General features: G+C 49.1%; 11 protein-coding genes across 11 annotated transcripts; 7 read left to right on the forward strand and 4 right to left on the reverse strand.

Moving 5' to 3' along the window:
- Positions 1-290: 290 nt before the first annotated feature.
- Positions 291-1,061, forward strand: M437DRAFT_72700 (uncharacterized protein; the record flags this gene model as incomplete). Its single annotated transcript, XM_041025897.1, has 2 exons — positions 291-557; positions 609-1,061. 2 exons carry the CDS (start codon positions 291-293, stop codon positions 1,059-1,061), a joined length of 720 nt encoding a protein of 239 aa, XP_040882866.1.
- Positions 1,062-1,365: 304 nt separating this feature from the next.
- On the forward strand, positions 1,366-2,178 carry M437DRAFT_81693 (uncharacterized protein; the record flags this gene model as incomplete). The annotated part of the gene is made up of 1 exon (XM_041027601.1): positions 1,366-2,178. One exon carries the CDS (start codon positions 1,366-1,368, stop codon positions 2,176-2,178), a length of 813 nt encoding a protein of 270 aa, XP_040882867.1.
- A 942-nt stretch (positions 2,179-3,120) lies between these two features.
- Positions 3,121-3,844, reverse strand: M437DRAFT_81694 (uncharacterized protein; the record flags this gene model as incomplete). Its single annotated transcript, XM_041027602.1, has 4 exons — positions 3,121-3,147; positions 3,243-3,551; positions 3,606-3,747; positions 3,801-3,844. 4 exons carry the CDS (start codon positions 3,842-3,844, stop codon positions 3,121-3,123), a joined length of 522 nt encoding a protein of 173 aa, XP_040882868.1.
- A 586-nt stretch (positions 3,845-4,430) lies between these two features.
- M437DRAFT_40765 (TTL-domain-containing protein) lies at positions 4,431-5,738 on the reverse strand (the record flags this gene model as incomplete). Its single annotated transcript, XM_041020247.1, has 1 exon — positions 4,431-5,738. The coding sequence occupies one exon, from the start codon at positions 5,736-5,738 to the stop codon at positions 4,431-4,433; it is 1,308 nt and encodes a 435-aa protein (XP_040882869.1).
- Positions 5,739-6,637: 899 nt separating this feature from the next.
- M437DRAFT_63390 (alcohol dehydrogenase) lies at positions 6,638-8,061 on the reverse strand (the record flags this gene model as incomplete). The annotated part of the gene is made up of 7 exons (XM_041024245.1): positions 6,638-6,668; positions 6,724-6,808; positions 6,862-7,062; positions 7,112-7,480; positions 7,536-7,735; positions 7,786-7,910; positions 7,963-8,061. 7 exons carry the CDS (start codon positions 8,059-8,061, stop codon positions 6,638-6,640), a joined length of 1,110 nt encoding a protein of 369 aa, XP_040882870.1.
- A 2,737-nt stretch (positions 8,062-10,798) lies between these two features.
- Positions 10,799-11,338, forward strand: M437DRAFT_63391 (uncharacterized protein; the record flags this gene model as incomplete). The annotated part of the gene is made up of 1 exon (XM_041024246.1): positions 10,799-11,338. One exon carries the CDS (start codon positions 10,799-10,801, stop codon positions 11,336-11,338), a length of 540 nt encoding a protein of 179 aa, XP_040882871.1.
- A 641-nt stretch (positions 11,339-11,979) lies between these two features.
- On the reverse strand, positions 11,980-13,260 carry M437DRAFT_41184 (uncharacterized protein; the record flags this gene model as incomplete). Its single annotated transcript, XM_041020335.1, has 5 exons — positions 11,980-12,356; positions 12,406-12,473; positions 12,521-12,638; positions 12,689-13,067; positions 13,117-13,260. The coding sequence occupies 5 exons, from the start codon at positions 13,258-13,260 to the stop codon at positions 11,980-11,982; spliced, it is 1,086 nt and encodes a 361-aa protein (XP_040882872.1).
- A 1,309-nt stretch (positions 13,261-14,569) lies between these two features.
- M437DRAFT_63394 (choline dehydrogenase-like protein) lies at positions 14,570-16,530 on the forward strand (the record flags this gene model as incomplete). Its single annotated transcript, XM_041024247.1, has 3 exons — positions 14,570-14,759; positions 14,806-15,092; positions 15,145-16,530. The coding sequence occupies 3 exons, from the start codon at positions 14,570-14,572 to the stop codon at positions 16,528-16,530; spliced, it is 1,863 nt and encodes a 620-aa protein (XP_040882873.1).
- A 747-nt stretch (positions 16,531-17,277) lies between these two features.
- On the forward strand, positions 17,278-19,041 carry M437DRAFT_40988 (uncharacterized protein; the record flags this gene model as incomplete). Its single annotated transcript, XM_041020288.1, has 1 exon — positions 17,278-19,041. One exon carries the CDS (start codon positions 17,278-17,280, stop codon positions 19,039-19,041), a length of 1,764 nt encoding a protein of 587 aa, XP_040882874.1.
- Positions 19,042-19,743: 702 nt separating this feature from the next.
- Positions 19,744-22,394, forward strand: M437DRAFT_20623 (uncharacterized protein; the record flags this gene model as incomplete). Its single annotated transcript, XM_041019004.1, has 2 exons — positions 19,744-21,066; positions 21,129-22,394. Coding segments are annotated over 2 exons (2,589 nt in total), but the record flags the coding sequence as incomplete, so codon positions are not given.
- Positions 22,395-24,565: 2,171 nt separating this feature from the next.
- On the forward strand, positions 24,566-26,338 carry M437DRAFT_72708 (uncharacterized protein; the record flags this gene model as incomplete). Its single annotated transcript, XM_041025898.1, has 3 exons — positions 24,566-24,726; positions 24,925-25,114; positions 25,322-26,338. The coding sequence occupies 3 exons, from the start codon at positions 24,566-24,568 to the stop codon at positions 26,336-26,338; spliced, it is 1,368 nt and encodes a 455-aa protein (XP_040882876.1).
- Positions 26,339-27,114: the final 776 nt, after the last annotated feature.

Below are 27,114 nucleotides of genomic sequence, written 5' to 3' on the forward strand. Positions count from 1 at the left end.
TCTTTGTTATTATCTCAATGCTACAAGATGCTATGGACAGATAATTGAAGACAGGAAAAAGGAAGAAGGAGGAACAGGGAGAACAAAATACTACCCCTATCAGTAGAAGAGAGCCAATGGATGGTATACTTCCCATTGGCCTAGTCCTGAAACAATCGACTCTGGTAGTTGGCAGAAAGAAGCCGAGTAAACATTGACAGTGCAAACAAGCAATCAAACACCTTGGTTTGGCCCATACCAATTAATTCTCAATTGCGCCTTCGCAACATCGTGACTTTCTCAAGGCAGACATGTCGCACCCTCCAGATGTAGGCGCATTGCGCCTGAATGACGACGTGGACCAAGAATACGACGACATTCCCTACGACGACGGAGACATTGACTACGACATGGACATCGATCTGGGCCCCACCCCTTCCAAGCCCAGCGCTCCTCGACCAGAGACGTCAGAATCGCGTGAGGCTGCTTTGCGCAAAGAGTTGGACAGTGTGCGACAGATTAACAAAGTCATTGAAGATGTCGTGACGAGTCTGGAGAAAGCAAAGGGCAATATGGATGTACGCATGAACCCTCTATACACTATTTCTTCTCTGGCTAACACTTGGTAGAATGTCAATCGCACTGTGCATTCGGCCTCGACTCTTCTCGATACTTGGACACGCATCCTCTCCCAAACCGAACACAACCAACGTCTGCTCCTGAATCCAAACTGGCAAGGCGCGACTCAAGATTTGCAAGACATCGAGAACGAGTCATTCGTGCGCCAACAACAAGCCGAAAGACGTGCTGCCGAAGAACAAGCCAGGAAAGAGGCTGCCATCAGACGTGCCGAGGAAGAAGAGAGAAAGAAGGCTGCTCCACCACCTGCGACTCGCGGCTCAAAACTCAGGGGTAGGGTTGGCACTGCATCCAGTCGCTTGACCAGGCAACCCTCGACATCAACTCCGGGATATGTTGGCGTCGGCGGTCAAGGTGGTCGAGGACGAGGCATTTCAAGAGCTGGCAGCGGCATCGGTAGAGGTACTGTCAGAGGCTCTACTCGAGGTCGTGCTCTGAAATGATCAAGATGCCATATCTTCCAATCAGGAAACATGAAATCACACACGAGCAAGTTTGCGTCGACTACGCATCACGAACCGTCAACCTCAAAAAAAGTCTTCCAATCGACAACGCCCGCGAGACCACGAGAGAGATAATTTCTGCCTAAACCAAAGCACGCTTCTACAAAATCCCCAGCGTGTTTCGACTTTTCTCTCTCCTCTTCAGCACAAACATCTCCAACTCTCGACACTTCAAGCTCTAGCAAACAACCTGCCACTCAGCACTTCGACCATCACCATCATACCATCAACACCATATCACATCATGTCTGTCTTCACCCAAACCCAACAGGAGCTGAGCACCGATGTTCTCGAGTCTCCTCGCTACCAGAATCTTGAGGTCTGTCTCCAGCGCTACCTTACTTGGCTATCCCGCCATGAAATCGGCCTAGCACTGACTCTAGAAACAAGTCTACTCGATGGAGCTGTTCGAGTTTACCAAAGACTCGACCGTCTAGTCAACTGCTGTCCATACGAATTGTCTCTCGATGACTACGCGTACCTTCAAGAGCAGCTGGTCGAAATCACTGTCTTTTGTCGTCGCGTTTCTTCGTATGTCAACGCTCGCAGACTCCGCACGTTCAACGAGTTTGCTACCCTGACAGGATACCCCGTCTCGCGATTAAAGGAGGCCTGGGGTCTACGCCGCTTCCGACCCTCAGCTGAAGATCTCTGCGAAGTAGTAACAAAATGGAGCTGGGAAAGAATAGCACAAGATAGATTGCGTGCCGAAATGGCTTGGCGCTGTGGCCATACCAATCAGCGTCCAGCATATCTTTACTTGATGCCATGCAGACAAGTCGAAATCGACGGAATCCTGGACTATCTAAATGTCGGTCCGCCCACCTCAACGCTGGCTTCGACCACTTTGTCGTCGTCCACTTCCTCTTCATACACTTCACCTCCATCCACTTCAGCGTCGACCACAACAACAACATCATCAACACTGTTGTCATCCACATCATCAACATCGTCGTCGACCACATCACCAGCAACATCGTCGTCGCAGTCGACAACCACAATCTCGCGCGACTTGGAGACTTTGTCTGACATGGCCAGAAAACCTGAGGAGTCATAGCCCTGTCACTCTTTTTCCCCCAGGGTTTTAACGAGGACAGGTTGGGTTTACTAGATAAAAATATGCTGCAACGCAATCACAAGTCACTCTTCTCAATCATGATTTAGTCTCTCCATGTGAACACCTGTGATAATATACTGCTATGAAAATGCAAGATAGTCTACCGAATAGCAACGATGTCCACTGAAATATGATATCTCGTTAGCTCCTACTAAACACGGCCCTGATTCGAACAGTATCGTGCGTTTTTATAGCCTCAAATTTTGCAACATCGCTGTGGGAGAAGTATCACTCCAAACAACTACCCGGTCCTGGTCGGAATGACTTCTCCTAGGTGAGATATATTACATTTTCCATCTATAGAAATGCAAAGTCGTTTGCAAATTCCATACTGTGTCCAGTGAGAGAGTGTCTCTGTCTCAGCCTTCACTGGTCTCTTGTCTCTTGTATAACTCTTCATGCATTTTGATGGCAATTCGAGAGGCAACAACGATGTCGGGAATATATGTAGTTTGCACAAGTAAGGGGGCATTCGTGTGACTTCTGGTTGAAAGCAAAGGGGGACTTTTACGTTTCTGAGTTTACGCAAGGGAGTTTTTACTAGAGGCTATATAATGCCATGTCGTCTACAAGGCCACAATCAATATAAGACCAATATAGCTTCACAGCCTTGCAACTAATCATCTATAGAGTACTGAATACAGTCATCAAAAAGCAGAGTTTTGGATATCGGGATAGGCAGTCATCGACATCGACCCCATTATCGAACACACATATATTATGCTCCCGAGTCGATTCTCATTCTCTCTACCCTAATAAGCCACTCTCACGCCTAGTGACCTAGCCAACTCGACGGCTCTTTGATGCTGTCTCCTCAAAATCCTATTTCTATCCCATCCCCTAATCGCCAATATTGCCTTAAGTACCTTCCTCGTCACTCCCTTACCGAACAACTCCTTTCTGAATAGTCTGTCCATAAAATCATTATTATGGAGCACCAAAAACCTGATTTTCTTGAAAACAAACTCGAGGAGTCTTTCCTGTAATGTGCGATCTGCACATACAATCCCAAAGATCCTCTGACACACATCTCCCAATACCACATCGACCAAAGTGTTGGGAAGTTCTTGCATGAATACAGAAACGGCGAGAGTGCGTAAGGAAGGCACATCGTATTTATCCGCCAAGATAAAGATTTCGAGGTTGTAGGAGAGGTGGAAGTTGTAGGTTGATGTGCTGGGGATTTGAGGGAAGTGGTTGCTGGGGTCGTAGAGGATTTCGAGGTAGGAGAGGGAGTAGATGTGGCGGAGTAGGGAGAAGACTAGGCAAGGGGAGTCGTCGGAGCCGAGGTCGATAGTGTTGCTGGTGGCCACCTGTGCTTGTGTGAGTGAGGATCTTGGCTGATGGATTTCAGGAGAGGGACTTACAGGGAATGCGCTGGTAAAAGCTTGAAAGAACCAGGGGGAGTATTTTGCGAGTTGATACTTGTGGGCGTGAATATAGGTGCCTGAGAAGTGGACTTGAACGTCGCAGAGCGCAACATTGTCGAAGAAATCAGAGTCTGTCAGACTGTACAAATGGTCAGCGTGATTTGTGCTGAGATTGATCTACTGAGAGCTTACAATTGTTGGGTGTCTGCCTTGGCTTTGGTCGAGTTGTGGGCCATGATTAGATCTCAGATTCAAAGGGGTAAGTTGATGGAAGACTTTAAGGCTGGTGGCTTGTATCTATATAGGCTACAATGGTGTGAGAGTGTGGAAACTGAGAGTGATAGTGGACAAATGATGATGTCGTGCTTTGGAGAGCAGCATCACAAGATTTCGACGAGTGAGTAACGATCAGAGGTGCTCCGGCGCGACGGTACGGGGTGCGGAAGCATTTCAGTCGACAAGAATGCGATTGTTTGTCAGACAGCACGACAGTATGACACGACGAGACACGAAGTATCGGAGAACAACAGCACGAGGCGTTGAGAAGCAGCATCACTAGGCATCGGGGGGGTCAGTTCGAAAGGCATCGAGAGGCCAGCTCACAAGGCTTCCAGAAGCGACGGCCAGGGGCCTCGAAGAGCGACGGTCCGTACAGAAGAATCGCTTCCCAACCGAGCTTTCCTGTAAAAATTCGATGCAGTTGACAAGAGGCAGAGTGCCGACTGATATAACATGCTCCTTCGAGAGCAGCGACTGGGCCGCTCTCTGATGTTGACTGTTATGACAAGGTGGATCAACTTTTGATTCCCGAATGGATTCTTCTTAGTTCCTGCCCAAGTCGATATCCAGTGCCAAAGCCATGCGCTCTCTTTGCGATGCCGACTCCTCTTCTGTCGCCAGGCCGAAGAAAGGCTTGATGGCCACATCGACTACCTCCTCAAAGAGTCCCTGTACAATACTGTTGAGCTCATCTCCAGTCTGAGCAAAGTCAGGGAAAGCATTGATCTCGAGCAGGTAGGGAGTTCCTTCTGCATCCAGCATGAAATCGACACCAAAGAGTTCAAAAGCATTGGGCAAAGGTTGGAAGTGGACCATCATGCCCCTGGCGGCTCCCTCGAATACTTCGCCGGTAATCTTACAGATCTGGTCGAAAGTGTTTTGCTTCCAGTCAGACGGCAAGCCAGGAACATCGTCAGGCAAGGACCAGAAAGCGTGCACGCTTCCTTCGCGTTCTCCAGTTTGCATACATGTGTTTGTGAGGTGACTTGCAAGTTCTTCGTTGGGGTCTTCACTCTCCCAAGGAGCAGTGTATGTCTTGCCAGCAAACAGAGCAAGCATAGGCTTGTAAACGAAGACCTTCAAGGCTCCTACTGCCAAAACATAGGTGCGAATGTGGAATTTGCGGTTTGCCGAGGCGAAAGGACTTGGAAGCAACAGAGGCGGGTGGATGTATGGCTGTGCGATAAAGTGTCGGAGTTGAGATGTGATCAAGCCATTACCTTCATCCTCCTCATCGTCTACCTTTTGTTCGTCTTCGTCACCGGAGAGCTCAGCTTCCTCGTCATCGCTGTCTTCCTCCCAAGACTCAAAAATCGCAGTCAAGTCCTCTTCAGAGTTGAAAAGACGAATTCCCTGTCCACGATCGCTCATTCCAGGTTTCAGGATCCACCATTGCTTCTCCGAGTCTTCAAGTCCTTCATTTTGCTCGAAGCTTTCTCTAAGTTCAAAAGCCTCGACCAAAGCATCATCCAGGAATTCAGCAAAGTCCAACTCAAATTCAACACTGGGCTTGACATTCTTTCGCAGACAAGATTCGGGGTTCTTGGTCAACCAATGGGATACAGTGGTAGACAGGTAATGCTTTCTGATGAGAGCTTTTCTGATGATGTATGAATTCATCAAGCTTGTCTGAGAATTCTCCATCACATGGTCCAGATCCAGAGATTCGTATTGCTTCCATTGTAATAACTTTGCATCCGAAGCAGGTACGTCTGAAATGTTGTGCGTCAAGACCAAGACGTCGGCCGGCATGCGCGCCTTGAGGGCAGCCAGTATTAAGGGCTGCACATAGCGATCTTCGTAGTCAATGACAGCGTGAACCTTGCCGGCAGGAGTCTTTTGTTCGGCCATTCTATAAATTGTATGGACTGGTTGTGTATGACCAAATAATACCTGGTTTTCACGCCGCAAAATTTCCCAATTTGTGAGGCGCGATCGTCTTGGCGCGACTTCCTCAGCACCGCGACCAGCCGTTCTTTCCAGCCTTCGTCTGCGAGTTGTTGTATACGATTTCCTGGTTTGTCAAAATGCCTCTTAACCTTGCTGGTGTCAAGTTCTACTTGCAAACCTATATAAAAGTAACGTGCGATGGACAGTCTTCGTGTTTCTATACGATGTTATACTACGAGGACGACCAACAAACAATGTCTAAATAACAAGCCCAGCAACGATTCAACCCGTACAATCACGATCTACGCATGTCTGTGTCGCAGTCTGTCGGGTCGTCTACTTTAGATGCTCCTGCGATGAAACCTATGCCTTGCATCCGCTCATCGGCTGTGGAGCTCTTAAACGAACTGTCTGAAGTCTAGTATTTCTGCTAATATGTTAATATAGTCTGCTCAGAGCATCATTTCTCAGTAGATTGTACCTATCGGTGCCTGCTTCCGATTCTCCTCCTCTATGGCTTGTTGCAGACTTTCAACGATCTTTCGGAGGATCAGACAACTCCGGTGCCAAAGGTACTGCGATCCCTTGACAGGAGCGAACATCAGATTCCTCCAACCGCGTCGGAAGCTTGATACCAGTTTGCTCAAAGGTCTTGCCACAGATATGTCACTTTTATCTGACTTTCAACATTGTTGTTCGAGGTCATCGCTTGAGGGGGGATGTTTTTGATTTCGAATGCTTACTTGACAGTCATACAAAACAAGACCGTGAACGCTGCGTCTTTGCGCAACACCAAAACCTAACTACTACCAATAGTAGTGGCCAAAATCTCCAATCCAGTAACCAACACGTACACGTTATCACTCCTTGTTAAAATCGACGACAATTCGACTAGTCACTATCAGTCAGCAAAACGTCGGAGTAAGGTGGGACCATGGAAACATACCCAGCGACTTGTCCGTTCTTCAACTTCTGCACAGACTCGTTGAACTTCGAAAGACCAACGACCGTGGGCTCAAGACGAAGTTTTCCTACCAGTCCCATTAGTGCTTGTTGAGTAGTTCTGCAACAGATGTTGTCATACCTCGGCGAGCAAAGTCCATCGTCTCGTCCACATCAGCCATGCCAGCGACGAGTGTGCCCTTGACGGACTGGTTGCGGAAGGCAAGAGTTGATGGGTTGACATCCATGTTGTACTTGCCGGCAGGTGGCAACCCGATGCACATGACTTGAGCACCCGCTCTATGACCAAGGTAACCTTGTGCGGTAGGGTATGCTTGAACAGCTGTATGACTATGTCAGTACGAATCCCAAAGTCAGACCACTATGCTTACCAGTCACAAAAACGGCATGAGCGCCACCACCAGTGACTTCCAAAACTTTTTCGACAGGATTCTCGACCTCCTTGAAATCGATGAACTCGTCTGCGCCAAACTTCAGGCATGCATCTTTTCTCTCGGCTCCAGTATCGACGACGATAGCTCGGAGACCCATGGCAATAGCCAGTTGAACAGCCTGCATACCGACACCACCGCCGCCACCAGGGAAGACGGCCCATTGGCCAGGGCGAAGACCGGACTCCTTGATGGATGTGTATGCAGTGCTACCAGAGCACATGATGGGCCCAGCGATCTCATCCGGAACAGCGTCAGGGATGAGCGAAGTGTAGCGTTCAGGAGAAACGATGTACTGCTTGTAAGAGCCTTTCGACATATCAGCGAATGTGCTCGAACAAAAATGCAGAAAACGCCAACGTACCATCAATGTGGAGACCAGTCATTACGACACCAAGACAGTATGTTTCCCTACCAGACTTGCAGTATTCGCATGTGTGGCAGACATCTTGGATGGGTTTGAGTCCTGCTCTTTGCCCAACCTTGAGATTCCTGACTCTTTCTCCAACCTTGACGATGACGCCTGCGCCTTCGTGGCCGGCACACTTGGTGCCAAATTGGGACCTGTTGCTGATTAGTATCTGCCCTCCTATCATGAATTCGACAAAGCTTACATGGGTGGCATGCCCCAGTCTTCCATCATGAAGTGAACGTCAGACATGCATAGACCGGTGACATTAAGTTTGATGAGCACGTCCTCAGGTCCAATCTCAGGCACAGGTACATCTTGAACCTCAATCTGAGATCGTTTTGTTAGTATGGCTCGTGATGGAGAGCATTGGACAACATACGCTAAAGTCAGGGCCAGAATTTACGACCACTCCAGCCTTGCAGGTCTTAGGGATGATTGGCGTCGTCTCCTCCAAGTTCACAGTCTCAATAGTCGACATGATTGCAATGGTTGTTCAAGGTGTGAAAAAGTGTTATGGTGTGTTTTCATAACTGGAGAACATGAGGGTCCTTATATTCTACTTCCCCTCAACGGATACTCTTGCTCCGGTTCAGCCGGCAATCCTCCTTGACACCAGAAAACATAGCTGACTCCTCTTTTTCTGAGGCAGCTACATACTTGGCAAGTACTTGCTCCTCATTATAGAGAAGATCGACTGAGGCGGGGTTGACAGGTTGCGGGGTGGCAGGAGGGTTGGCGGCTGTGTTCCGCACATGAACTTTCCCTCTTCCGAAAATGCCTTGTCTTCCTCAGGTGTCAGTTGTATATATCAACACATGTTGTGTTAACGACTGAGAACAACTTTATTGACAGTCAAGGACTATAGTACTGACATATTCCACAAAAGTGGTCTTGCGAGAGAGGACGGCAGCCCTCAGGGATGATCATCATCGGAAGTGGGTGAGGGGTGGTGACAACCGATCGTTGTCCGCCATGACTCGACCCTCGGGTTTTCTCTAGAACCTGCAAGTGCGGTCTCCGGGGTTTTTTCCCAATCATACGAAGATCCAAGCAGGTATTCGTGAATATCTCGTGTTTCGAGAGCTTGCAGTACATCTAGCAGCTCCGTTTTCGTATAATAGTATGTAGCTTTGCGATGCTTGTGAAAGACATTGAACAGATATCCGTGCTGTTCGAATGATGTGATTATACCATGTACTTGGCTCCATCTATGAGGCTCGCACCAAGCTCAAACTGGTGTCGTTCGGTAGAAGAAATCACCACTGGCTTCAGCATGGTAGCTTTATACAGACAGAAGCACAAGTCCGAGCGGTCTATCAGCGGAAACGATGGACAGATGTCTGTTGTGAGTTTGATCGCATGTCGATATCCGTGCTGGAACGATATCGACCCCAACCTCCCCGTGTGCCAAGGCCTCTAACTTTCTTTATACTCCAGTTGACGCAGAAAGTAGACTATAGAAGTGCACAACTGTTTCTGGGAGCAGATGTGCATCCACAGAGAGCTAGTAAATTGCAGCTTCTCATCGGACGTCATCCTGTATCTTGATAGTCTTGGCAATTTCTGTATCCGCATGTGTTAGTATTTTAGCACATGAGGGGAAAAGATTACCACAACAATCCTGCCAATGATTGTTGGTGCTAACAGGGTCTACCTATTTGCAACGCCTCAAATACCTCGTGTACAACGGTCTGCAGGCGTTCATAGGCTGTGTGGCACAGAGCCACGTTGATATATAGTCGCTGTTGGCGGTTTCGACTTGGCACCTGACTCAGCTGTGTTGGTTAAACCTCTTTCTGGAAAATGCTCGATCTCAGCTGATATATTCGGACATGAGCGAAACATGATTTGATATAGCATAAAGGCGCCGGACAAACTGCAAACAAGTTGACTTTGTTCAACAGATAGTACCATTATTGTCGTATGCGTGCAGAGACAAAGAACGACTTGATGTCACTCTCTGACGGATATGCAGATATGCACGAGAAGCATTGAGAAGTACAACGAGATAAATGCCGGACGGCCGTGGCCGTTCGTGGCGGAAAACGGGTGTCGGGAAGCAGATTTTTAAATGTGTTCGTTCGATATTTCCAACGGCGTGGAGATCACACAGGTCCAGGTACAACCCGCATGATGTGCTTCGTGGACGTACGACGTGCAATTTGATCTCAACGTTGGTCGTTCTGAAATTGCTCGACGATGTTTCGACTCATCTTACATCTAACCTGCCTGTTTCTTTTGGCTTATCAGATTATCATCTAAAGGTCGAACTCCAGCGGTTCATCAGACTGTCATTGCTCGTGACATATCGTTAAGGTCATGGCTGTTCACTGATAGGAATGAACCAAATCGCTATCCCCCACAGTCTCACCTCGTGTAAGCCGTTACTGTCTGGATGGTGACGTGCTGCGTGTTGATCGATTCTTTACCATTCGTCCATAACATCATGCTGAGCAGAAGACTGCAGTCATGATAGAGGCCAATATACCATCCAAGGCTGATGAGAGTCAGGAAACAGCTGACGAAAGCTGGCAACAGTGAGATTGCGAAATGCCACAACGCAGATGACCGAAATCAGAAAACTGACAGGCTCAGCTGCGTCCATTGACAAGCTCAAATGCATCCGTTGTGGAAGCGGAAGTGGATGGCAGTTTGCACGGACCGTTTTCCTCATCGAGCTGCCAAGCCAAGTATTTCCCCGCATATTCGGCGCCCAGATTTCAGCCGTCAACGCCTCGACTCAAGAGAAGCCCACTTGTACTCGAGTATAGATACATCTTTTCTTGATGACTTGAGAACATTTGACTCGGAAGCAGTCTTATCCTGGTGCTCCGGCTCAAGTGGATCACTCACTCTATTTCAGTCTTTCGACGACATGGATTATGAGAAAAACAATTTCCCCCTGTTGAAACTGTTCAAACGTGCAACGGCTGAAGCTCTCCTGGCAGAGACAATACAACGATGTACCAACGGCGTGGCTGGCTGATATAAGACCGTCATTCCCGCCATGGGAATCAATAAGTAACTATTGGTATACTACCTGAAAGCGTCGCCGATCAGCTCGTACTTGTGTACTTCTTGTCCACGTTCATTCTCTTTCCATAAACCTTGGACCTCACATTCCTTTGTCTGTTGTTTAACATTCCAACGTCGGCCACACCTTGTCACATCATACGAACATCCGACAGAAGCATATATTTCTCCACCCACCCAACATGTATTCCCACACCATCGACGCTCTTCCTGCCTACAACAACGAGATGCCTATCTTCAACCTCGCCATGACCCTTATCTGGGGTGCTGCTGAGCTTCTGCTCTCTATCGGCATCATCACCGCCTTCTCATTCATGGTCTGCTATGGCTTCGGTGCTGCCATGGACCCCAAGGGTGTTCAAGTCGAAGATGAAGAATCAGACGTGCCTTCAAAAGAGAATACCGCCTCCATCTTCATGTCCGCAATGCTTAGCGGTTTCCACGTCACTTTTGTCTTCTTCGGCCTTCCGCTCTTCGGACATGCTACCGAGTCCTTCGTCATGCGTCTTATCTATTCGACCGCCATCATCGCTGCTTTGACTACCGCAGTCGCTCTCAGCACGATCGTTTTCTACCTCATCGCCCCCGTCGTTTCCGCATGCTGGAACGGCGTCTCCAGACTCTTCAGAAAGACTCCTGCACAGGACGAACAAGATATTGAGGCTCAGCACGAGCGCGAGGCCTTCCTCGACGAGAAGAAGGTCGAACCTGAAGTCGAGTGAAGGAGGATACGATGACTTGTCTCTCCAAGCCTCTACTTCTACACCAAAACAAGCGCCACGGCGAGACATCTCGCCATGAGTGGCCATTCCGGCATACACCACAGATTCCCAAATCTTGATAGCCACGGATCTTTGGCCTCAGAGCCACGCAATACAGATCAACGAAATGTCGCAGACGCCATACACAATTCGGGTTGTTTTGGGCAATAATGTTACTGCCGATCACTTTGGCAATATTCGACCGTTAAGTCCGCCGAGAAACGTTGCTGCACGTCAGACGTTTTGCCAGGGTCGTACGCATCATACGGCACATGTGTTGTGAAACAGCCGCATCATCAAAAGAAACCTTGAGGTCTTGGTGCTTATACTTGGCTACGACCTATATCCCCAACAAATAATGTATATATCCTGATAGAAATATCAACAAAGTACTTCTTACCTTTACTGATCATCTCGAATCGATTTTTGACCTAGAAATTGCGAGTTCGCCGGTCAAGTCGTCATTTCTATGCCCGCATGTCATCTCCGCAAAACGGTTACAGGTAATGAGGCTGGTTAAAAGCCGTTTGTGAAAGGGTTCATTGCATGTTTGAACGATGGTATAGAATTTCGGGAATGCCCAGCTTCCGTCTCCGAAATGTTTACTGTCGACCTGGACCAGCGTATAGTTCCGGCGAATATGTTCCATCTCGTCCGTGCTCTTCGTATTTGACCTGCACCTGTCGGGTCTTTCTTATAATTCCGTCTTCTACATCATCAGGTGGAAGGATGGAACGTTCGCTTCCAAAGTCTTGGGCTTCGACCTCGATGATTGTTCGATGAGACTTGCTTTGTGTTTGGAGTGCAATCGAATGCGAGCCGTAAGTCGGACGACTGCGGTTTGTGGATCGTGAGAATGCCAGACCGAAGAAGCGTCTCAAGAAAGAGTCGAATTGGCTTCTGAGGGGAGGTAGGCAGGCCGCAATTATGCACACGTTGACCTCTGCTGTGCTCCATATAGACAAGTCGACGGCGTCCCCTGTTGAGTTTGTCAGCATGTTACTATAGCTTCTCTGCCAGAAACATACATGTAGCGTCATGCGTGTTGAACATTTTTCCAGCAACTGCAATCTTCACGATCGAGCAGACCGTCGCACTAATCAGTCAGTGTTATGTTCGGCCGAACGCAATCAAAGAACATACATCAAGCCAAACAGCAGAACAATACGCAGTCCCCACTGAACGTTTGCACCCAATTTGACAGTCGAGAGGTAGAAGATCGGCACCGATGTATACAATATATCAGTCACGATGTTGGAGCCTGGAGACAGTTAGCCAATCATTTGAACCGCAGTATCTGGGCATCCATACCACTCTGAACGTAAGTACAGATCTTATTTATGACAGGGTCCCAACACTGGCCTGGCTGCTTCATGTCCCAGTTCAGGGATATCGGATCACAAGATCCAAAGATCGACGTCAAAGCGACAGCCCCATTGCAGACAAGAACAATACCAACTGTGATCCACATGGCTATCTTGTATCCAGGTGCGAAGTCCAAGTATAAGAGGAAAGAAGCAATGCTGAGTTTGGCAAAGAGCATCGCAATCAGATTTGTCGCTTCTCCAATCCAAATCCATCGCAAACATGTCTCGAGCATTTCAGGTGTGATAGATGGATCATAGATGTGTCTTCCCAAGCCATATTGTGTCGACAGCGAACTACATGACAAGGCTACCAGGTTGCTCACCTACGAGACGTCAGCCTTTGGGAGATTTGGAGCATTACACATTTATTACCAAAGCCAGAAATATGAGCAGGTCTGCGAGCCTAAACAACCTCTTCAAGACCACATTGTTGATTACTCTCCAGAATACGATGGATCCAGAAAGAATGGCGAATATGACTTCCGGAACAACAATCGCATTCTGCCGGCTTTCCATGGCCGTCGAAGGTGCGATCTGGACAACGAGAGGGCTCGAGAAAAGGTCACAGAATCAACTCAGCGACGGCATAGAGGCTTTGTGACCAAGTCCAGACCAAATGGTTTGGTGATTTGTTCGAAACCAACAAGCTGCCCTGAGTTTGCACTTGGCAAAGATACCAGGTAAATTAATGAGATGTAGGCTTGTCAGGGTTCTTGTAGTCATTGGCCACCACAACACCCTTGTCAAAGCGATTGATCGACCCGAGTTATGGCCCTTTCCAGACATACCGCTTGAGAACTTACAAGATCCGAGATCTCGTCTGGCGGACGAGGCTACCGGGTGGCTCGCTTAACCATCCTTCGAAACAGCAAGCCCTCAGCCAGCATCTTCAAAAGGGCAATGGCTGTCGGCGATGCCGTGTGCGGCTACCCATAGGGCCATAGCAGGGACCAAGCATTCCGAAGAAGAAGTCATAGCGGGATCATCGCAACCACGCGATCTCCGAGCCATGGTTGGAGCAAAGAACGCCATCCGATTGCGAGACGTGTGTCTGTGGTCAATGGGTTGCTTCTTAACGAGGTCTCGGTAGAAATCGAGAACAATGATCGACTGCCCTAAAGCATTCTTTGGTCTAAGCTCGGACGGAGGTTTCGTCAAACGAACAGAGCTCCCGGCACTTTGAAAGGACTTGCCTCCTTCGGCCGTGCATCCCACATACAAGAGGATGTGTCACACCACGTGTTACGGCTCCTTCGCCGTACGGAAGTAGCGACTTTAAAGCCTCGATAATCGTGAGGTTAGAACACTTGAAGCTGAAGGTTGAAGAGAGCACAAGCTTGCTGCCTGATATTAAACTTGAGAGATGTCAGCTCTTGGCAACGGTCACAGCTTCCCCACATCAAGTTCTTTCCGAAACAGGATCATCATGTTCTCGTGGCCATCGCTCAACATATTCTTCCATCTTAAACCTTCATAGGCGGAAGAATGACATGGATGCACTACGAAATTACTGTACCCTGGCGACCGACAGTCAACATGTGATTATCCACTGGGCATTTGCCTCAGTATCAACTAAGCTACGCCATATACGATGCGATCGCCACGGACCTCATACACCGATAGCTGCTATCAAAGCTTCATCTATGTAAGAGATCTCGTTTACCGAAGCCCTCGTTCGCATGGGCAGGAGTCGCGGATATGCCAGTATATGAAAATTGTGGATCTTTACGTTCGAGCAATAGACATAAGTACTTTGGTTCATCCTGGAATTCGACGCCTCTACTGAGGGGCTCATTCTCTTCAAATACACTCCTTTTGAAACATCATGGCGCCTGTTTTCTCTTCCCTGACTCGCTTGACAGCAGTCATCTCTTCTGTGCTTCTCCTGTCGGCTGACGTGGTCCTTGGTACCACCACTCGCGAACAGACTCTCACTGGGACTTACGACTATATCATTGTTGGCGGTGGTGTATCAGGTCTGGTCGTTGCAAACAGACTTTCAGAGAAAGCACAAAGTATGGCTTCATTTTGCCGACAAGAAGCTCGACTGACAATGACCAGAATCTGTTCTCGTCCTTGAGTATGGTTACAATGACAACTCAACCAAAACTCTGTGGCCTTATTATGGTACCGCGTACAATGATCCCGACATGTTCGAGATCAATTCGACCCCTCAAGAGAATCTTCAAAACCAAACTTTCGTAGCCTATGCTGGCAAGGTCCTTGGAGGCGGTTCCATCGTGAATGGTATGGGCTATGATCGTGGTACTCAACCTGATTATGATGCTTGGGGCGAGCTTGGTAATGATGGCTGGGACTGGAGCAACTTGCTTACTTACTTCAAGAAGGTGCGTCTCTCGTCACCATACTGTCACAATAGATGGCTTATTGAGCAAACAGAGCAGCACTTTCACTCCTAACAAGAAGGAGACTCTCGACAAGTACAACTACACTTATGATCTATCGGCTTATGGCAATGGACCTGTCCAAGTCTCTCTACCTGAGTGGCAGTATCCTGAAATGCCCGCTTTCTGGGATGCCATGGAGGAGATGAAGATCAACAAGGTGCAAGAAGGTGCTCTCGGCGAGCCTGGACACTTTTGGGTTCCTGCCAGTACCGACCCCAAGTATCAGACAAGATCCTCAGCCCGTTCTGCGTACTATGACCCCATTGCTTCTCGTCCCAACCTCAAGGTCGTTACTGGCGTACAAGTTCAAGAGATCGTCTTCGCTACTCTGACAGCCAAAGGTGTCAAGCTGCTTGACAGAGACACTGGTAAGACCTACACTGCTTACGCCGATATGGAGCTTATTCTCGCCGCTGGTGCCATCCACACTCCACAAATTCTGCAACTCAGTGGTGTAGGTCCTGCTAGCGTGCTCAAAGAAGCAGGTCTCAAAGTCAAGGTCGACCTTCCTGGTGTTGGCAACAACTTCCAGGACCACCCTGCAGCGTACCTGATGTGGAACTTCAACAACGACACAACTCCTAACACAAACTCTTTGACCAACAATGCAACTTTCAACGCTACTTCTTACGACGAATATGTTGCCAACAAGACTGGCCCATATACACAGGCTCATGGAAACGGTGCTGCGTTCTTGCCTCTTTCGAAGATTGCTCCGGACACTTACAAGACAATCGCAAATAAGCTCGCTTCTCAAGAAGCCGCCGACTATCTCCCTGCCATATACTCTGATTACCCTGAACTCGTTGCTGGTTACGAAGCACAACGCAAGATCCAGGTTCAACAGTTCAACTCTGACAATGCCTCGATGTATGAGTTCTCTTTCCAGGGTGGCGGTTTTGCTATCACTGCTCTTCAGAAGCCTACCAGCCGTGGTACTGTTTACATCAACCCTAAAAACCCTTACGGCGAGCCAATCATCGATTATCACGGTCTTCAGAACCCCGTTGACATGGACCTTCTGCTTGCCAGCATTCGCTACACTCGTCAGATCTACAACACTTCTGCGCTGTCTGTCTTCGAGCCGGTCGAGCTCACCCCAGGCACTAAGTACCAGACTGATGATGAGCTCAAGTCGCAGATTGCATCGGGTCTTGTGTTGCCCACCTTTGCTCATCCTGCTTCATCATGTGCTATGATGCCGAGAGATCTTGGTGGTGTCGTCGATTCTGGCCTCCAAGTTTATGGTATCAAGAAGGTTACCATTGTCGATGCTTCCATTATGCCACTCATCCCGGGTACTCATCTGCAAGCTACTGTCTATGCCGTTGCTGAGAAGGCTGCCGATATTATCAAGGCTAGACATGGCGCTCTTTGATGAACGAGCAAGAGGACCGAGGAGACGGTGTTCCTCAACGGCTGCTGAGATGCAATATATTCGCTTCTGTTTTTTTTTTTGGCTCTAGAATTAATTGACAGACTTTATCACAACCCAAAAGATATTGTTATACAGAATTTAGCCCCTACGCTAGCCCATCCACACATCATGACCCTATATATTCGTGAGTATCGCGGCATTAAAGGCGGTGGGAACAATTGATTAGAAGAGAATTGCGAATTGATGAAACAAATCTGTCGGGTCGATCGAGGCGATATGACGCGGGTGGTGGAGTCTTGGCATTTTCGTTGGAGGATCTCGTATTCTGACTTCTAGAAGGCTTCTTTAAGTTCGTATCATGTTGTGATTTATATCATTTTCTTGCCGCTGTTCAGCTGATGCAGAACATACCACTTCCGCCCGCAAAATTCGTGTCGTCGTAGTAGGAATCAATGAAAGAGCGATGAGAAGGTGCGGCCGACTTGTTCTTGGCGACGGGCCCCAACCACTCCTTGATGCAAAACTAGAGATACAAGCATCATCAGTGCCGACTCATGGGCCAACAGGGCTCAGGGCTCCCTAGGCCTCGAGTGCCCTCTTCTATACGGCCGCGATCAACTCGCGACTGTTGTATTCATCCGTCTCATACAACATGAGCCCTATCCTTGACTGAAGCCTACCCCTTGTGCTTGCGTAAGGGTGCCTGAACGAATCTCGGGCAACGTCTTGGCCAAGAAAGGGACGGATATGCATTGTGCTGCTTTGCTGCTGGTTCAGCTATCGCTACTGACATACTACACACTAGCAGACGACGTTGGCTTCGACTACGATCCTACAGATTTGACAGCTTGGGAACACGATTATGGCCACTATCCCTATCGAACGTTTGAGTCTACCGACCTGACGTCTCCGGCTGTGGCACACAAGATCGATTCACCAGCATGTCAGGATGGTCTGCTGACATTTCTTACACCTCGAGGTACCGCCGTCAACGAAAGTCGTGGTATGGTAATACTCGACGACCAAGGAGAACTTGTATGGATGCAAAAGACGGAAGGACAACCCTACAACCTTGATGTGCAAACATACCAGGGCGCTCCACACCTGACCTACTGGCTAGGCGATGATACCGTCGGGGGTCATGGAGAAGGAGACTATTACCTGCTGAATTCGTCTTACGATCTGGTTTCGAAGATTTCTGCCTTGGGCGACCTACGCGCCGATTTGCATTCCCTAAGCCTCACACCGAACGATACCGCCATCATCAGTATATATGAGCAATATGAGAAAGAGAAGGAAGGAAAACTGGAATACATCTGGGACTGCCTATTTCAAGAGATTGATATATCGACCAACAGTCTCGTTTTCCAATGGCGTGCCTCAGACTATCATGATACATCCGAATCATATCATGATCCACGCTACGAAGAGGAGGGAGCAACCAACCACACACATTGGGATTGGTATCATCTCAACTCGGTCGAGAAGGACGACCTGGGCAACTATCTCGTCTCAGCTCGGTACACGCACTCTATAAGCTATATCGATGGCCAGACTGGTGACTTGATCTGGACGCTTGGAGGCAAGCGCAACATGTTCACATCAGACGATCACGCCTTTGATTTCTCCTCTCAGCATTTCGCGCAATTCCACTCCATTGACGAGTTCCCGAGTCTGGTCGCGGACTTTGGTACTAGGCAAGAAGGCATCACCACGCGCTTAATTAGTCTTTTTGACAATAGAAACGACGATACGTGGGACTCTGGGATGGCTTCGAGAGGACTGCTTCTTGCTGTTTCTTATCCCACTCGTCCTGTCCTTGATGGCGAGATCAACAAGAACGACTACAAAGCTCGTGTCGTCCGAGAGTATCTCCATCCGAATGAGTTGGTTGCCGACAGTCAAGGAAGCTTGCAGGTTGTTCCTACTGCCGATGCCAACCAAGATCCAAGCATCTTGATTGGTTGGGGTGCACGATCGGTATGGTCTTCATACTCTGCCTCAGGCAAGCTCTTTTGCGACGATCATTTTGGAACAGAGGCTGCCATACTCAATGGATCTGTTCAATCCTATCATGTGATGCGATATCCCTGGATAGGGCTGCCGAGCGAGCCTATTTCGATGGTCCACAACTCTGAGCGAGACGGTCTCTTTGTGTCCTGGAATGGAGCTACTGAAGTTGTATCATATGCGCTGCAGCACAATGATATCAGTGGAGACTACTATGCTGATTGGGTCTATACCAGCATTACCCAAAAGGAAGGGTTCGAAACAGAGGTCGGGATTGGCGGATGCGTGACCCGATTTGTACGTGTCATTGCATTGGATGTAGATGAAAATGTGCTCGGTGTCTCGGAGGCAATGGAGCTGCCCTTCACGAAGGTAAGCGACTTTCCTCGACATTGTTTTCATTGTGCTAATGACTTGTTCAGGGATTTCATTGCGACGAGATCAACAACATGTACATTACGTCGGATAGCAAGACCCTCTCTGCAGCACCTGTTGCTTTGATCATGGCCGCCATGTCCTTTACAATGTTCTCAATCCTGGTTTTCGAGAGTTGGCGCGCGTACAAAGCATGGCAAAAAAAGAAGGAGCATGCATATTATCGTCTGGAGGTCGACCCGTACCTTTGATCACAAAGGCTTAATATAGGCGCGTTTGTTTGTGTTTATCTGGATGGCATATACCCATTAATTTAGTAGTTCAGGTACATACAGCGGCATGGATAACGGAGTTTTCTGCTATATTGTGTTGTTCCAGATTCGGTCGCTAACGGAGGTGAGTCGTCACTTCCATACGCGCGCCACGGGTGCCTGCATGCGCCTTCCATCAAACACAAATCGTTCGTTGTTCCGCACTTTTCCTCACTTTCACTTCTTCCTCTTCTTCCCCCCTCTCTCTTTCTCTTCCATCGGCACGACTTTGCCCTTTAACGTCAGCTCCATCCCATTCTCACCTCTGCATCTTGCATTCTGCGCTTTTTGTTCTGCGCTTTACACCCTGTGCGCGCTCTCCTTCACTTTTCACCACTTCCTTTCTCATCATCGCGAAATTCACTCTGACCAGATCACCTTCAGCTCTGTGCCAGCTCCATTGCCGCATTCTGCACTCTTCCTTCGTGCAAGAATGCAGAAGTTCGCGTTCCAATCTTCCCGGTCCATGGACATCTGGAAGGAGATCCTCGAGCAGCAACGTGAGAACAAACAGGAGGGTGATGATGAACTCTGGGCTATACGACATTCTCTCATGCGTAACAAACCGACCGCCATCATCCTTCCCCACCCGGACTGGAAAAAGACCAAACCTGCCGTCGGCCAGGTCTTCGACGTGGAAAAGCCCCCCAAGTTACCCTTCGCCGCCTGTAAATGTGAGGTTTGCTGTGGTCAGTACTTTCCGGCTACTGTTCATGTCACCGATCAGGAGGCTCTTCAGCTTGTCTCATCTCTCGTCTGTGACGCTCGTCAAGATTTGACTTTCCTCCGACAGGTCCTTGCAGACCATGCTGACTTTCTTGTCACGCGCTGGAAGAAGAAGTCGCGTGAGAAGCGTTCTGTTTTTTTGTCAGAGAATGTCGACGTTTTTGACAAGAAATTCGCCGCCATCCATCTACTTCACATGCGCAGCAGCCCAGAAAACTGCGACTTCAACTCTGAGCTGATGCGTTCTTTGCAAGGCATCAACGACCCAAAGGTCAAGGAATGGCTTTCTCAATCTCTCCACGGAAGCAGGCTTACTAAGATGACCTCGACCTATCAAGACACCTGGCTCTTACCCTATCTCGACTCAGACATGCTCAGCGAAGACCCATCACTCCTGCTTGCTCTACTGCACCACCGCACTACACGTGAACCCGAGGACTGGATCTTGTTTGACGACATGAATGCCGATCTAGCTGAGCGTTTCGGTATCATCACGCAAACCTTCAACCCTCATTGCGTCGTTATGCAAGGCCCTGATCTCGGCAAACTGGTCAAGTGGAATGCTGAGCAAGCACACCGCTATCAGATCATCGGTTTCACCAAAGCCTACACCATTCTCCAGGCTCAGCAGAGGATGATGGCCTTTCTTCGCAAGTGTGTTGCGGGTCTCCTCGATGAGGCCAATGAGCCTCCGGTTCAACGGGTTCACAACAAGTGGAATCAGCTTGTGAACGCCGGCTTCTCTCGTATCGACTCCAACTTCGCTTGGTCTACCGAATCCGCTAGACCTTTCTGCAGCCCTCCAAAATTCGATCCAGTCGAGACTCATGAGCTCGCCAAGTCTCGTCATCGTGTCCTTAGAGACCACATTGAACTGCTTCAGACCGATCCCGCCTACGTCCAGCATCATGCACGAGCATACAAAAATGCCCTTTTCCTCGAGACAATGAAGCATAGTGACAAATGGCCCCACGTCGTCGACCAGGTCTTCCTCAACCCTTTGATAAGGGAATGTTACTGGCGTCAGATGCTCTTTGAATGTGATAAGATGGAGCGTGCCTGGTTGGCATCTGTCGAAAATCCATCCGATGCCACTCGAGCACTCTACAACGATGTAAGTTGACTAACGTGGTTGGCAGAAGTCGTGAGATGATGCTGACCATGTCCTGCGCGTAGGCAATCCTAATTGTGCAAGACTTGTGTCTGGAGATGTTTGCCGTCCTCATCAATCTTTCGAGCTTGATATACCAGCGTGGCTTTGAGCGCAATTTCGAGTTCACTGGCAGCGGTCGTGACCATCACCTCAACAGACAATTCACCACTAAAGACTGGTTCCCACAAGACATTTTGTACTGGAGCATCAGTTGCATGGGACACGACGAATATCGCCCTTTCACAATGGACCCCTCTCTGAACTTCAGGATCATCGACTATATCTGTCGTACAGATCCCAAGGAGGCTTCGCGTATGGATCAGAACCTTGTCGATGAGCTTTCCGATATGGCTGCTCTGAACACAATCAGCACCAACATCCAGTGTCTTCGATCATTCAACAGAGAACGCACGTGTAAGATTCCTGCTGAGGAAACCAAAAGCCGAGAAAACTGGATCAAAAAGAGCAACAGTACCAAAGGTAAAGCCATTGGAGACGCCACTGCGAAATACCTGGACGACTTTTGCACAAAGCACCCTTGGCCCAAGGGAATGAAGAATGAGCAATGGTTGAAGCAAGCAACTGCATCACGTGCTTCTTTGCATCGTTTCTGGCAGGCTTTCAGGTTGCAATGGGCAAAGAAGTTAGGCGAAAATGGAGTTTGGTCAAGCAGTATCGACGAGGACCTTGCTATGATGCGTATTCATGAGAGTGAAGAATACCTTGCGGAAGTCGCAGCTGAAAGAGACGATGTTCGCTACCAGGAGTACAAGCGCCGCATGCATGAACAGAGCCATTCTGTCACTCCTGTGGAGATGCAGACTGTTTGGGGTGACGAAAATCAGGCTCCATCGCTTCTGCAAAGCAGCAATAAGACAAGGCGTCAAAAGAAGCCGGAGGCATCAGGAACATTGCTCCAACCACAACCACCACCTGTTTCGAGCCCGCCTTCCAAGCTTCCAGCTCCTATCAGCCTCATTCCCGTCAAGCATGACAACATGACAATTTTCCATCACATGTTTCCATCTTGCGGCGAAGAGTCGCAGCGTTCTTTCTCATGGCAGCATTTTTTGAGCGCGATGATCGATGCTGGCTTCTCCATTCTGCAAAGTCAAGGCAGTGCCATCACTCTCAAGCAGGACGAGGAAAGATGCGAGGGTGTCAGAACGATCGTGGTTCACCGCCCACATCCGTCACCCACCATCAACCCCATCATGTTGCGTAGCATTGCCAAGCGAATGACTAAATGGTTTGGTTGGAGGCGTGAACTCTTTATCGAGAGGGGTAAAGAGAGGGAGGCAGGTAATGTTCATGGTTCAGAGGCTTGAACCCTCGATCGGGTCACGGTTGTGATCCGCGATTTGCCGACAAAGATCGCTGGAGGTCTCTGTTACGACCCTGTACCATTCATCTGGCAGCGATATCACGGTCAGTATACCTTCAAGCTGTCGAATGGGTTCCTGAATAGGCTGCTTGGCTTGCTTATTAAGTCTAGAGATATGGCCTCTGCTCTTGCTCGCTCAAGACTTCGCCGCTTTTCGATAGACACAGGTCGTCCATGGATTCATTGAATTCCCCAGAGTTACATAATGATGAGAATGGCAACACAGTATAAGACACAATAAAATGCTAGTATCCTACATTTCCGTGTGACTAATTCCCACTGCCTCACCGACCTGTACCGAGGATCAATTTCGAGTCCACAAAGATATTCTCACGTCGCCAACAGGGTCACGCCAAAGACAAGGCTTCGGAAGCGCACATATCCAAACAGGCCAGAAGTCGTGTCAGCCGTAATTCCCGGCGCGTACCAGTACGCGTTCGCCCACGCATTCGCCTCGTGTTCAGCGAGCAGATCATAGTTGACACCCGACATACCCTATCTCATTCGAGAAATGCCGCATCTACTGTAGCAAGACATTGCTCTTTTCACGGCTCTTTGCCGCACTCAACGTCGTGTCTGTGAGACATAACGACGACTTCTGCGTTGAACCGCGGTTGCAAACGCTGTCTCATGACGCTCTGCCGTGGACGTTGTAGTCTCTCAACGCCAATGTCTCAAAGACGTTTGGAGACTCGATACTGGAGATCGCGGCTCAAGGAATACTCAATTGTCATTGTTATGGCTTCTCGTATGGATGAATGCAATGCACTGCATACGAGATCAAAGTATCGACGATGGTACAGGCCAGTACACCAAGCAGGATCAATGCGAAAAAAAACAAAGCATGCCATGCCGTACCAAGAATTGGCACGTTGTGACAGATGTAGCTCTCAATGGCGAGCGCCGCAGCGCGGCGACAACGTGGGAGGCTTTAGGATCAACCAAACTTCGCGAGAAGCAGGCACAGCCCTCTATCGAAGGACTGACTTCCTCTTAGACTGATGATCTACAGGGCTTGCAGCGTTGATCGATGAATCCGAATACCACTCAGCATGTTGAACCTGTGAGAGCTGGTTTACTGATCAGTTTGTTCAGCCGTGCCTTGCAGGAAGCACATTGATGCATCTTCTCGTAAGCTAAATTCCAGATCCACCATCACGAACAAAATCAACATCATGGTTTTGTGGCTTTCTTGAGAGTACGGGCTGCTCTCCGCCATGCAGAGCAAGACTAGAAGACATCAGGCAACAAAATGCAAAGAGGAGTGGAAGTCACGAACATTCCAATTGGATACCAATGATTCACGATCCTTCTCTACGACTGTACGTTCCACCTCTCCACACATCGCTCGGCCCGTCGCTCTGAGACCCTCCGCGTTTACCAATTCCTCAAGTTGACGACTTTGAAATGCAACCCCGCGATCGAGAGCCGCTTCGACCCGGGTCGTATTTCCAGATGCCTAATGCCGACTAGATTAAGCCCATGACGAGCCCAAGACATGCTTAAATCAAATGGTTCTGCCCGTGTGTGAATCCTCCGCCAGATTTTTGCTTGTAACGGTCTAAAGATAGGAATCGTGGCTTTAACCTTCGGTGCGGTCCCTTGGCGCACGACCTACCCTAACCGCAACGGCTAAGTTCAGAAAGCTACTAACACCTGGGGAAAGCAGCCATGGTATACTTCTTGGAAAGCCAAAGCAGTCCAGTGTCGACAAAAATAGTCTTGTATCATACAGATTCCTCTCATCTGATGTCGTAAGTGGAAACTCATCGGCAAAGAACCTTTTTGCCATTCCGCCTTCACGAATACGGGAATGCCACAATCCTTCTTCTCCGCTATCTTGCGCTTGCTTGATGCAGCCCTAGATGGTTGAGTCTTGGTTGATGCGAGCGTGCCGGGCAAAGCTTCCGTCTTTACCATTGACATGCTTTATCCAAAATGTAAAGTCTGCTGAGATATCCTGAGGTGAATGGTATATAAGAAGGCATTCTCGTCCTGCAATCGATTCTCCTTTTTCTATCATCAGCATCGAGCACTTTCTTCTTCTGTAGTCATTCACTCCATCTCTCGCTCAAGATGAACTCCATCAAGACCGTTTCGGTCCTCTCGTTCCTCACCACCCTCGCTGCTGCCTGGCCTATGAACACTACCTCCACCGCCTCCACTTCTAAATGGGAGCAGCCTACCACATCTTCCAGCTCCTCTTGGATCTCTACTAAGTCTTCAAGCTCTTCCAAGTGGGAGTCAAGCTCGAGCTGGAAGCCTTCTAGCAGCTCCTCATGGCAATCCTCTTCGTCCCCTAGCTCCTCTTGGACCTCGAGCAGTGCTTCGAACTCCTCAATGACGACCTACGCCTGCAATCCTGCCCATTCTTACCCAGGTGGGGCTTCTTGTATCTCAACCTCTGGCCACTTGACTCTGGTCACTCCTTCAAGCACTACATACACTACAGTGTACACCACAGACTTCGTGACATATTGCCCGAGTCCCACCGTCGTCACGGTCGGAACCCAGACTATCACAGTTACAAAGGCGACGACCTTGACCGTGCCATGCCCCACAACCGCTACCGTTACCAAGCCCGTGAATGCCGCCAGCACCACCCCTGCTCCCAGCGCATCTGCCGTTGGATGTGTTGCTCAATACAACACCTGCAGAATTACACCAGTTGATGGTCTTTCTGCCAATCAAGCTTACTGCGCTGCTCAGAACGCAGCTTGCCAGGGTGCTTGCTACGCAGCCTACAACACCTGCAGAACTACCCGTGGTCCTGATGGACTTTCTGCCAACATGGCCCAGTGTGCTGCTAACTACGCTGGATGCCTTGGCCAGAATCCCTTCGGCACCAGTGGTCTGATCTCTACTTTCATCCCCTACTCGGCCACAAAAAGCTCTTCAATGATGCCCACCACCTCGACTTGGACCGAGATGACCACTTACACCACAGTTTTCACCACCGACTACGTTACTGTGTGCCCCACCCCAACTGTTGTTACCATCAACAGCAAGACTATCACTGTGACCGCATCTACTACCCTCACAGTTCCTTGCCCTACCACTCAGGTCAAGACCGACACCATTACCAAGTCTGTTGTTATGACTCCCTCGCCTGTTCCGGTCAGCTCGAAGCCTGCTCCTCCTGCCAGCTCGATGCCCGCATCCTCGATGGCCCCATCCTCGATGCCCGTTGCCCCTGCCTCTACTGGGCCTGCACCTACCTGCGAGTGCCCTCTCGCTCAGACCGTCACTGTCACTCAGGTCCAGTATGTCACTGTTTCCAAGCAGCAGGAGACTTCCATGGCTTCTTCTAGCGCTCCTGCCTCTTCTATGATGACTTCCAACCCCCCTCCCATGATGACTTCCAGTGCCGCTTCCTCTCCCGTCATGAGCTCTAAGCCTGCTTCCTCTGCACCTGCTCCTTCCGCAACTGGCAAGTGCCCTCTCGACCTCAAGGCCGGCGCCTACGAGTACCCCCACGCCCTCCGCGTGAACGGCGTCAACGGCTACAACATCACCATCAACAAGGACACCAAGACCGACGTCGGCTTTGACATTCCCCAGGCCGACTCTGGCAAGACCTGCAGCACCTACTTCTCCCTCCCCAAGGCTTCTGATCTTACCACCTCGGGCTACAGCTTGTCTGGCTCTGGCATGATCGATGTCTCCAAGGATGGCAAGGTTATCTACAGCTTTGCTCCTCAGCCTGGAAATGCTTACATGATTGAGTCTGGCGCTTGCGCTGCTGGCAAGTTCGTTACTTACACTTTCAGCACTGCTGATTCGGTTGCTGTTAACCTGTTCAACGACTACAACCCTTGTGCTCTCGGTGCTTTCGTCACCGTTGCTTAAGGTTGTGAATTCTTTGGGAAGATTGTAAGATGCAAAATAGGAAACGATATGGGAGGAAATCTGTCCTTTGGAGAATTATGATACCTGGAAAAAGGTTACCACGGTCCTTTTCACTAAGCTAATGTTTATATTATCTCTTTCTGTATACATGAATGAAAATTGCTACATCTACTTTAAAATTGATTGTTTTTGGTGCCTTTTCGGGTCTCTTCTAGGATTATGATAATTGCTGCTCCAGAAAGAAGACTAGAGGACCATATGGCTGGAGTCATGCATGGATCCAAAACATATTCTGTGTTTGGTGAGAATGAAGACGATTGACAGGTACTACCTACTTGGCGGGGCAGGCACATCTGATTTACCGCGTCCCCAGCTCTCCGTGACATAGACACTGTCACAACATAGCTATGAAAATGCATGATAACGTGGCGAACAAAGTGGTTTCCAGAGAAGACAGACCCCCTTCAATGCTTTCTCTGTGACAAAGCTTCTGGCGAGATTGATATCGTGCATTCTACTAGCTGTTTTATAACAACCCCTAGAGCGAGAACGATCAAAACTCGACTGACCAAAAATGAAAAATAATTTGCAGCAGGTGAGAATCGAACTCACATCTCCATCTCGATCCATCCCAATTCCCTTGCGCAGAACATTAGAGTGCAAGCTCATCAGTTCTAACCGCCCTGCGTCCCCGGTTCCGAGGCGCCCAGGAGGAATTAGGTGATGATGCTGGTCAGCCATCTAATGGGAGAGGCGCTCTAGCCATTGAGCTACCG

The sequence above is a fragment of the Aureobasidium melanogenum genome, assembly GCF_000721775.1.
Source record: "Aureobasidium melanogenum CBS 110374 unplaced genomic scaffold scaffold_3, whole genome shotgun sequence".
Taxonomy (NCBI): Eukaryota; Fungi; Ascomycota; class Dothideomycetes; order Dothideales; family Saccotheciaceae; genus Aureobasidium; species Aureobasidium melanogenum.